We start from the raw sequence: 10,413 nt of genomic DNA on the forward strand, positions 1-10,413 counted from the left end.
GGGAGATGTGACCACGGGAAAGCAAATCCCAGCACCATCACCCTCGGGGGGCCGGGAACAGCAGGGACAGGGTGTGTGTGGCACGGCCCAGACACCACAGCAGAGTAAAAGGGGGGTTCACCTCTCGCCCCAACTCACCACTGGAACTGCTGCCCAGAGCAGCCACGTCACAGCCTCCCAGTCCAACTCCACAGACCCTTCCCCACGCCACAGCMTGACCTCAGCCAGCTGGAAAATACCTTCCACATCTAACTGGCTGGAAGGAAAATTCATTTGTGGAAAAACATAACAAAAGCAGAAAACAAGTTTCCATAGGCAGCAAATTCCTCTTTGGTGTTCCAGTTTTCCAAATGTCTTTGCTCCCTTATTCTCATAAACGCCAGTGCTAAAAATCACTGTGTTCCAGRGGAAAAAAATCCCCCCAAACCAAAATATGTGGACACTGAAAGAGAGGGTTTGAAAGCCCCACCTCTTAAAATTTCTCCTTTGCAGAGAAYTGGGAACCTTTCAGGCTCCACTCCAGCAAGGAAGGAATCCAAACCTGGAGCTCCTCTGCTGCAGGGAACACTGTCCTCAGAGCTCCAGCTGGAACTGCACAGATAGATAAACACCCTCAGAACACAATTAATTTGGATCACGGGCAATGCTAGAAATTTCCTCAGCACCTTCCCTTTGGAGGATGTCGGGCACAGCTGGGTATCAGGTGAGCCCAAAGCCGAGGCTGTCCCTGGCGTGGGGAGCACGGACCCTCCCGGCCCTGTGTGCCACCCGCTCCTCCCKCCCCGACCAGGCTGCGGATCTGCACCATCAATATTCGCTGCTTATCTCATCCCTGGGCCATTAATTAGCTTGCAGAGCAGCGGGCATCCAGTGCTCTGGCTTCCAGTCCCATTTGGCCTAAGGAATTACACAGAATTACAAGCCAGGCGCTGAACCGCGGCAAATCCACGCGGAGCAGCGGCAGGGGAAATATTGGCCATGGCAGGAGCTCCCTGTGACGGCAGCCCCTCACTTACAGCAAGGATCAACTCTCTGGCTGTATTTTGAACAGGAAAGGGGATGTGACATCCTCCCCGTAGTGTTTGCATGGTGGAAAATCCCTCCTGCATAAACACGAGGACCCAGAGCCTCGATTGTAAGCTTGATTCCAACCCAGGCAGGAAGCCTGATCCCAGCYTGACTGGTAAACTTCATGGAAGCTGAACTAGGAAACCACAGCATCTGTTACTRAAGGGACAGCAGCGACAACCACAGCAGTGTGACCCCTCGCAGCTACAGACCCCCTTTGCTGCCACAACCCCCGAGGTGCTGCACCCCACAGCCAGGCTGTGAGGAGYCCCAGCTGGGCAAAAAACACACTGTTTTCCTCTGCACAGTGAAATATTCCTTGCTCCAAGCCAGGAGGGAGAGGATAAGTGGTGCTGCATGCCTGGCTCTCTTGGCAGGGTTTTCCAAGTGCCAGGAACAGCCAGAATTAAGGGGCTGATTTCCTCCCAAGCTGCCCCACACACTGGGGTGCCCGGGGATGCCCCATCCCGCAGTCTGCCGGCAGCACTCCCCCCGCCTCCCCAGAGCCTGYTCAGGCAGGAATTATGCAAGCCCTGCAGAGCTGGACCCAAACGCGCGGAGCCTCCCGCACGTGTCCAGCCCGGGCTGGCGGTGCCGGGACCCCGCTGCTGCTCCCGCTGAGGGCCCCCGGTGCCACGGGCACCCACAGGGCACACACCGCGGCCACAGGGTGAATCCAGCCGGCTCCTGCACACCTTTATGAGGCTAGAGGCAGCTCTGGAAGCCATGGATGGGGATTTATCCCCCCAGCTGAAGCCAGCCCTTATCCCCACTACCTGGCACCATCCCGCCTCTCCTGGCTCCTACGGCGCATCCCGACTCCGGCRAACCACCCCAGACAAACATGCCAGGGGCTGCCAAAGTCCATGCCGTGCTGCCCCAGGACACACCGCATAGTCGGCAAAGGCACAGCTGGGGGGGAGAATCCCACTCGCCGGTCCTCACAGCTGGGACCACAGCAGCCCTGGGGCTGAGGCAGACCGGGATTTCGCAGGGCCTCATAAGGGCTTTGGTGTTTCTGCGCTGATTACCCGCAGACATCGGCAGTGSCGAAGGGCACCGAAGCCCAGCGCCAGCGCGGGGGGCTCAGGGGACCCGCACTCTGCCGGGGTGGGGATGGAGGGGCAAACCGCACACGTGGCGAGGGGGAACAGGGTGAAATCTGCCTGAAAACAAGGCCCTACCCTCCCCCCACCGAGCACCACACACCCGTGGCAGGTTGCTCAGAGCGCAGGGCCGGGGGGGACAGCGCTGCCCCGAACCCCGCCGGGCCGCGGGGGACGCGCGGGGCTCTGCAGCGCCGAGCGCGGCCGCTGGGAGGCGCCCCGCAGCCCCGCGGTAATTACCGGCGGTTAATTAGGTGGGAGGGGGTGTGGGGGTGCTCCGGACGGACACAGCCCGACACCCCCACAATGAGCCCAGCCGCTGCTCCGGCACTGCAGCCCCGGGAAGCATCCCCCTTCCCCAGCACAGACTGGCGTCATCGTCACCCCCTACTAGTGGGGCAGGTCACGGGGAAGCTCCGGGGCTGCGGGACCCGGACCCCGCGGGGCATCCTCCCTCCCCCTCCGCGGGGCCCCCCGTGTCGCCCACCTGCTTCTCCAGGGAGTCCTTAGCCGACAGGGGGGGCTTCGGGGAGGGTGCGCGGTCGCAGACGCAGCCCTCGAGCAGGTAGAGCCCCGAGGGCCGAGAGCTGGAGTCGGTCTCGAAGTAGAAGAGCATGTTCTGGAGCAGCGCGAACCACTTGGTGTGCCATTTCGTGTTGTCGGCGCTCCGCTTGCTCAGGTACCCGCGCCGGGCCCCGTCCTTCTTCGCCAGCAGCCCCAGGTGGGCGACGTGACCGTCATTGAGCCGCATCCCCTTCTGCATCCTGCCGGCTCCGCGCTCACATGGCCCCCGCCGCGGGCGGGGCCGCGCCGAGCCACCCCCGCCGCCCCCGCAGACCCCGCGGTCCCCGCAGCATCAGCGGCCCCCGCTGCCCCCGGGGAGCCGCCGGGCGCTCATTCCGCGGCCCGGCCCCGCTGAGCCCCCGGCCCCGGTTGTGCCGGTGAGCGCCGCGTCCCGCACCCGCCGCGCGGAGCCGCGGACGGGCGGGGCGAGTGACGGCGGCGGCACCGGGGACCGTCAGCACCGAGCGGAGTCGCGCCGAGCCGAGCGGAGCCGCGGCCCTCCTTCCTCGCCTCCTTCCCTGCCTCTTTCCCCGCCGCCGGCTGCGGGGGTGGTCGCGCCGCGTTGCGCTCGCTGGGGCCGCCCCCGGGCCGCGGGATGCCGGGGCCGCCGCCAGCACGGCCACCGTCAGCACCGCCACCGCTCCGCTCAGCACCGCGAGGGAACAGCGCACCGACAGAGACCCCCRGACCGAGAGGGAGCCTCAGGCATGTGGGACCCTCGGGCCGGCACGGAATCCTACCCACAGCTGGAGTCCCAGGCTGAGAGGAACCCCCCCAGGCACAGCCAGAGCTAAGAGACACCTCCAGACACACAGAACCCTGAGAGCAAGAGGGACCCATGGCACAYAGGAGCCCCAGGAACAGCCAGAGCCCCAGGCCAGGTGGGACCCCTGCAGAAGTGGATCGCAGGCTAAAATGGACCCTTAGGCAAGGGAGGACCTCGAGACAAATGGCACCACCAGGCAGAGCAAAGGGACCAGTTTCTCCATTTATTTCCATTTGTGCCACTCTTGTTCCCTCTTCTCCATCCTGGCCTCGTGTGCTCTGCCAAGCAGGGGAAAACCGGGCACTTGCAAAACTGGGCACTGGCTGCAGCTGAAGCCTGTGCAGGGGGGGATTGCCCTGGTGCCCCCTGGATCCCAGGGGGCTTCTCCAGCCAAGAGTGCTGGGTCAGCCAGATGCTGCAGCGATGGGCACGGGGTGTGAGACCTGTGGTGCCTGCAATATGGCAYGGCAGCCCTGCGGCAGAGGAGCCAGCCCTGACCTGAGCCCCAAGCATGACATACCCCCTACAGACCGGGAGGACAGCAGGACAACCCTGGTCATTGGCTTTATTTCTGCTGAAAATGCTGGCAGAGCTCCAAGGAACCCAGTGAGGTCACAGGTTGCCATGGAAACGGGAGGGAACAGGCTGGAATTGGGAAGGGTGCTGGCATTGCCAGGACAGAGGTGCTTGGCCTGGGTACTGCTGGAACAYGTGCCCATCACCACCTCAAGGGACACAGCCTGACGCCTGCCAGACACCGGGTCAGTGCCAGAAAGGGGCAGAGCAGGAATGGCAAAGAGCAGGAACTCACTGCCTGCCCCCTGTGCCCCTTGTCATCCCACTTCTGTCCCCGGCTGAGTGTGCCCCTGTGCCCAGCTGCAGGCAGGTTTGTGGCTCCAGGGCTTTCCCACCAAGCACGGCCAACTCCCCTCCATGGCCAGGGCTCTTTGCTTTTCCATTTGTCCAGCCTCATCAGTGAAGTCCTACAACCCAATTCATTGCTGCAGCCTCTGCTTGGGGTGAGAGATGCGTCCCAGCATGGAGCAGTAGGTGCTCCCTGTGCCAAACCTGTCACGTGTGGAACAGTACAGTGGCACAGGGAGAGACCCTCTGTGGCATCCTTCAAAATACTGGGTGAAATAATAGCTGGGAGCTGGCATTACCAATAATTCCTGTAATGGATGGCAGCTGCCTGACACCCTGGGAGCTGCCAAGCCCTCTGGCCAGACGTGGACCTGTGCCTGGACATGAAGTATGCTAGGGGATGTGGTGTACCTGGGGATGAAGTGTGCTCAGGGACATGCCCAGTGTGCCCACTGTCCACAGGGTGAGGGTCCCACTGTCCTAAGGACAGGTGGGGGACAGGTGGCATCGTGTTGTGCTGGGGCTGGTACCAGGCACGGCCGCKGGACTTTGCTTTCCCAGTGGTGTTGGTTCAGTTCAGACTCCCTTTGGGAGATACAGAGGGTGTTGGAAGCATCAGTGGCAGCACTCAGGGCTCAGGCCTTGGAAAGTTTGCTTCCTGCAAAAAGGGAGGTTTGTTTCTGCAGGTGACATGGCATCGATCAGTGGGGAGGTGTTTGCGGTGTCCACAGCAAAGGGAAGTGTTCATCACACCTCAGAGAGCCAAGGGAGTCAGCCTTGGTGTGCTGGCCATGGGGCAAGGAGTTTGTCCAGAGTAAAGATTGCCAGGGTTTCCAAGTGCTTTAATTGCTGTGGTTTCTTTGCTCTTCATTGAAGCATTTCTCAAATAGGGAAGTGGTTCCTGTGGGTTTCCACTCCATGCACAGCCTTTCCATCCCTTGAGTCCCACTGGAGCTGAGCAGGCTCGAATGCTGTTTTCATGCTGTGCAGGGAGGTACAGGAATGCCAGCAGCATCCACCAGCTCCTCACAGAACCAGGAGCCCACGAGTTCATCCGGCCAGTTTATCACTCAGCTCCAAACCCTCTGGCTGGGCCTGGGAAGGGCCGGCTGTGCCCAGCCCCCAGGCAGCCCCACTGCAGAAATCACCTCATTGTTGACATTTTTTAACGTCAGAGCTCCTGGACTGTGATCATGCCATGCAAAATTGTCTCAGCAGCCCTTTGAACCGCTAAGCTATTCCCTGGGAATCTCAGCACCGGGGATGACAGCCTGGTAATTTATGCCAGCAGCTCTCACTCCCTCCTGAGCCCATGGAGAGAGCTCTGGCACCACTCCAAGGTCCTTGCTGGGGTGCCAGCTTCCCCACATTCCATCAAGCCAGGTCTTGCTGGGGTCCTTCACCTGAGACAATGTGAGGCACAGCAGCATTTGGGGTGTCACATCTGCCTTTCGTGGTGCTGGGCTGACTCCTGCCTGCTTCAGGCAGAGCATCTCTAAGCAGCTTCTCTTCCATGGGGACAGTCAGTCCTGGGGTTACCGGTGCTCTGGGTCTGTGATGGGTGTAGGCATCCCAGCTGGTGGCCCTGTGGCACCTTGCTCCACTGGGATGGTGACGCAGCAGCTGCCCAGCCAGCAACACCACCCAGCACCCTGGCGCAGAGAGCAATCAATCATCTCCACGCTGGGGCAGGGGCAGSCAGAGGGGGAAGACACTGAGCACCCCAAGTCCTGAGCCCCTGTGTCCCTCCAAGCACTGTCCCCTGGCCAGGTTTGCCATGGCCTGATGTGAGTCGTTACTGTCTCCATGGAGAGCACGTACCACCAGCAGGGGCTGTGTCCTGCACAGGACCCGGCCAGCACCAGGGACTGGCACTGGGCATTGAGGGAGGACAGGGAGGGTGCTGGGGGCACAGGGGAGTGAGGATGGGGATGGGAACTCCACCACTGCAGGCAACGTGTCCGGAGCATCCCCGTACTGGGGCACCCTGCTGCCACAGGAGCCTTGCGAGTGCACCTGCACCAGGTATTTTTAGGCACTGCTGTGTTTTACAAGCCCTTGGAAGGTGTTGTAGCCAAGAGGGGTGTTTTGTAACTGTGGGATGCTGCACTCTATAGGTCCCTGCTGTTACACATGGWATTTGCCACCTGACACACAAAACAGCTGATGCCAAGGCATCAGGATTTTAAATCCATTTCCTGTCCCTACAGACACAAGATACCATCAGTGCAACCATCCCTACTCCCCATGTCTGACTGTATCACCTGGCTCCAAGCTGGGCATGCAAGCCCAAGTGGAAGTTGCTGGTGGCATGGCTGGATCACAATCTTTCCTGGACACGCCGTGTCCAAGCAGGAATTCCCCAGGGCCACCAGGACTGACCTTGGGAAGCAAGGCCAGCACTGCAACTGCTGCAGCAGTCCTGGGAAGAGCCCTGCTGGGTTCTTGCACACCTAAGTCTATCATTCATTAAGAATTTAACATCCAAATCTCTGGAACGGACTAATTCCTTACTGTCACTGAGAAAAGTTTTCTCTCTGTCTCTCTACCAGCCAGTTGGGAAGACAACAAAACACTCTGGTACCTGCTATGAGGTGATGTCTTAAGGAGCTGAAGAAGCCACAGGACTCAGTTTGGGGGTGAACCAGGCTCTGATTGCAGATGGCACTCAACACAGCAGGTGATGCAGGAGGCTGTGGGCAGCACAGATGTCACTCACTAAACCGGCTCTTGCCCCACGTGCTGCAGGACAAAGGCTCTGCAGTTTCTCCCAGTGGAGCCGCTTACACGGACACTGGGATTATCCGTCCCAAGGGCACAGTGGGGATGCCCATGGCCACAGCAAGGTTGTGTCACATCCCTCGGACACCAGGCCACAACAGGGCTTCCAGGCAGGAACCACAGCCCCAYGGAGATGGTTTGCCTGGCAGCTGGCCCAGGAGCAGCCAAAGGGTGGTTACACTGCATGGCTCTGCCACAGCAGCTGGCTGCGTCCGGGGAAAGAGCTGGGCAAGCCCCTGCAATCCTGAAAATGAGCTGCGGCTCCAGAGATCACAGAATCTCCAAATGGTTTGGGTCAGATGACCTTAAAGACCATCCAGTTCCAATCCCCTGCCAGGGAAGGTCCCAACAGCCAGGGAGGCACCCCAGGGTCAGGCAGCATCACCTTCATCATCTCCCACAGTGAGTGGGGAGCGCAGCAAGCTGCAGGAGCTCCTGCTCCCTCCTTGACAGGGAGTAAATTGGGATCATCCCACTTCCCCATCCAGAGACATCCCCCTGCCCAGGCAGGACCCCTCGGCCTCAGGGGCYGGGGCACAGAGCCCAGGCAGCTCTCCTGCCCACAGCACACAGGTAGGGCAGTGACAGTGCCCACATTCCCCCAGCGCCCTCAGCCCCACAGGGAATGATGACCYCCCTGGCCCCAGGCACACGTGGCTGCTGCTGCTGTACCTGCCTGTGCAGTGCATCAGCGACACGCTGTGTCCACTCCTCTGCTCCCGGCATCCACGTGGGGATGGGCTCAGTGCCACCGTAGCTGCCAGCCCTGGCATTCCTGGCATTGCCAGGGGAAAAGGACTCGTAGGGGTGCAAGGGCTTACCACTGTGCTGAGAGCAGAATTTGAGCCTTTTTTGGGAACCCAGCAGATTCCCAATGCAGCTACACCAGCCACCCCTCAGAGGCAAGGAGAGTAGTCCAGCTCTCGTAGCCAGGAGCCCCACAGCAGCACCTCCCAAGATGTTGCAGCAGGGGTGGAGATACCCCCATGAACCAAGGCCTTTCATTGCTCCTATTCCCAGGAATGGAGACAACCCCTGAAGTGTCTCCCTCACTCATTAGCTTGTTTAATTAGAGGGGAGCCAGAGACCCCAGCCTGTYCCCCAGTTCACCTTCCTAGGAAGAAAGTGCTGTCCCCACTTCCCTGTTCCCACTTTATCCTTTGGCACTGCCCCTTGTTTCCCCAGAGGAAGTTCTGCACATTGTTACTTCCCTCAGAGACGTTTTTGGGGTGTTTTGGTTTCTGGACAGAGCTGATCACTCATGGATGTGGGACACCCTTCTCGTTTGTTCTCCACGGAGAGCCTTAAGTGACACAGCTCCTCACCCTCGCAGTGACAGTGCACAGACAGCGGCRATTTGCCCGAGGTCACACAGGTCATCCCTGTCAGAGCAAGGAGAGGCCCCAGGTCACTTTGTCCCTRCTGGGTGTGTCAGTAAATGGGCACAAACTGGGGCAGGGAATGGCGARTCCCAGAGCAGCCCCAGACCCACGGCAGAGTGACCCAAGCCCTTCCCTGGAGCCCAGCAGGAAGAAAGTGCTGAAGTTTGGCAGCCACGTCTGGGTTCCACGTTGCAGTGGGATTTGCTGTAACAGATTCCCATCAGTCACAGGAGAGTGCTGGATTTATTTTTAAACAGATTAAGCATCTGCTGCTGACAGAGCACATCTCAGCACCGGCCGGGCAGCAAGCAGTGCCCATGGGGGAAAGGCAGTGGGAARACCCCAGGAAGGCACTGGCCGAGCTTGGAAGGCTTGGAAATAYGTTTTAGGATAATCTGAAGCCAGATGTGAGTGTCTCGTCAGGACTCAGTGACACCAGGACTCCTGGGGCTTGTACTGGCAGAGCTGACACCACCGTGGGTGCAGCTGCCGGGCACTGAGGGAGGTTTTCCTGTCCGTYATAGAAACAAATAAAACAAAACATTTGCTAATTCAGGGAGATTCTTCTGGATAAGGCAAAWTAATCAGCTGTGATTCATTCTCCTGCGCCCTCTGGGACAGAGGCAGGTTGGGGATTAGGGATCCAATGGGAACACTGTGACCATGGGAATCGGTGCTGCTGAAGGCTCTGGGTCTGGCAGGAGCCATGGGCTGCATCAGTCAGGGCAGCAGCAGRTCAGTCACAGCCTCCTTCAGGTGTTTAATAATCCCAGAATTCACCAGGATGCAGGAGATGGTTTGTTTAGTACCCATTCCCAGGCACAGACCCTCTCCAATGCCTCCCATGCAGCTCGAAGGGAGATGGAGTATTTTTCCTGTGTTACTGCTGGATCCATCACTCACTAAAAATAAAGCTGACTTTCCTGCAGCGGGTAAAAACCGGTGATAAAAATCCCCATGAATACTTCATCAGGCTGCCTGCTTTCCCATGGATTTTCTGTCGCCAGGAGAGCGTTTCCAGCAGCCACTGGTGCCTGGAAACCAGGACTGGGGGGAATCCAAATCAATCACGTCTGAAAGAGGGAATGTTCTGCTAAATCCTGCTGCTCCCGGTGACATTATCCATGTAGGAGCTCTGGCAGCAGCTGGAGGGAGGGTTTTACCCCAGGACAGAAAGAACAGGGGTCAGGGATCAGGGCTGGAGCACACCAGCACCTTCACCTCCCTGTCTGGATGAGGGTGTTCTGGGGACACAGAACAAGGAGAGGCAGCAAGAGGATGAAAATTCAGCAGGAAAGATCCAGCTCCAACGGTACAGGAAGCTGTCAGAGCTGCAGGGACACCAGAGGCTTTGCAGACCATTGACCAAGAAGGTTTGGAGGGGTGACCCTGCTGCAGGGGTCAGCACGTTCTCCCCTTCAAGGAAAGCTGCACCTTGGGGTCCCAGCTCAGGGGAGCCACTGGACCCTGTCCCGTGTCCTGGGATTTTCCATCTCACCGCACTGCTGGGGACACCCAGCACAGAGGAAAGAGGTTTCCCCCTAAAATAAGGCTTGAAGACCAACATCCTCATTGCCTCGTGTCTGCCTGAGCAGACACTGAATCATCCCGCAAGCTGGTATTAAAATAGCAGAATTCCTGTTTTTAGCAAGAGTATTGCTCAGCCCTAAGAGGAGGAAGAGGCTGTAGGGGATCTGCTCGCTGCCTCACCACGCACGGCCGGGCACGATGGAGGCACCAAAGCTTTTGCCGAGGGTTCCTGGGGGTCTGCAGTGCCGGGGTGAGCACGTCCCGAGGGCTWTGCCGCACGGCTCACGCAGAGCTCAGGCAGCTGTCCCCATCCTCCAGCCCCGCTCTGGGGCTGCCCCACGGCTGCTGCGGC

General features: G+C 59.4%; 1 protein-coding gene across 1 annotated transcript in view; it reads right to left on the bottom strand.

Annotated features, from left to right (window-relative positions):
- RASGRF1 (Ras protein specific guanine nucleotide releasing factor 1) overlaps nucleotides 1-2,937 on the bottom strand; it is a 28,121-nt gene extending 25,184 nt beyond the window's left edge. The window contains exon 1 of the mRNA XM_057386174.1: nucleotides 2,662-2,937. Coding sequence (XP_057242157.1) covers nucleotides 2,662-2,937 — 276 coding nt within the window. The remainder of the gene's footprint in view (nucleotides 1-2,661) is intronic.
- Between the last annotated feature and the right edge of the window lie 7,476 nt (nucleotides 2,938-10,413).

This window comes from Malurus melanocephalus, unplaced genomic scaffold (assembly GCF_030028575.1).
Source record: "Malurus melanocephalus ecotype Western Australia unplaced genomic scaffold, MMel_1.1 scaffold_927, whole genome shotgun sequence".
NCBI classification, from domain to species: domain Eukaryota; kingdom Metazoa; phylum Chordata; class Aves; order Passeriformes; family Maluridae; genus Malurus; species Malurus melanocephalus.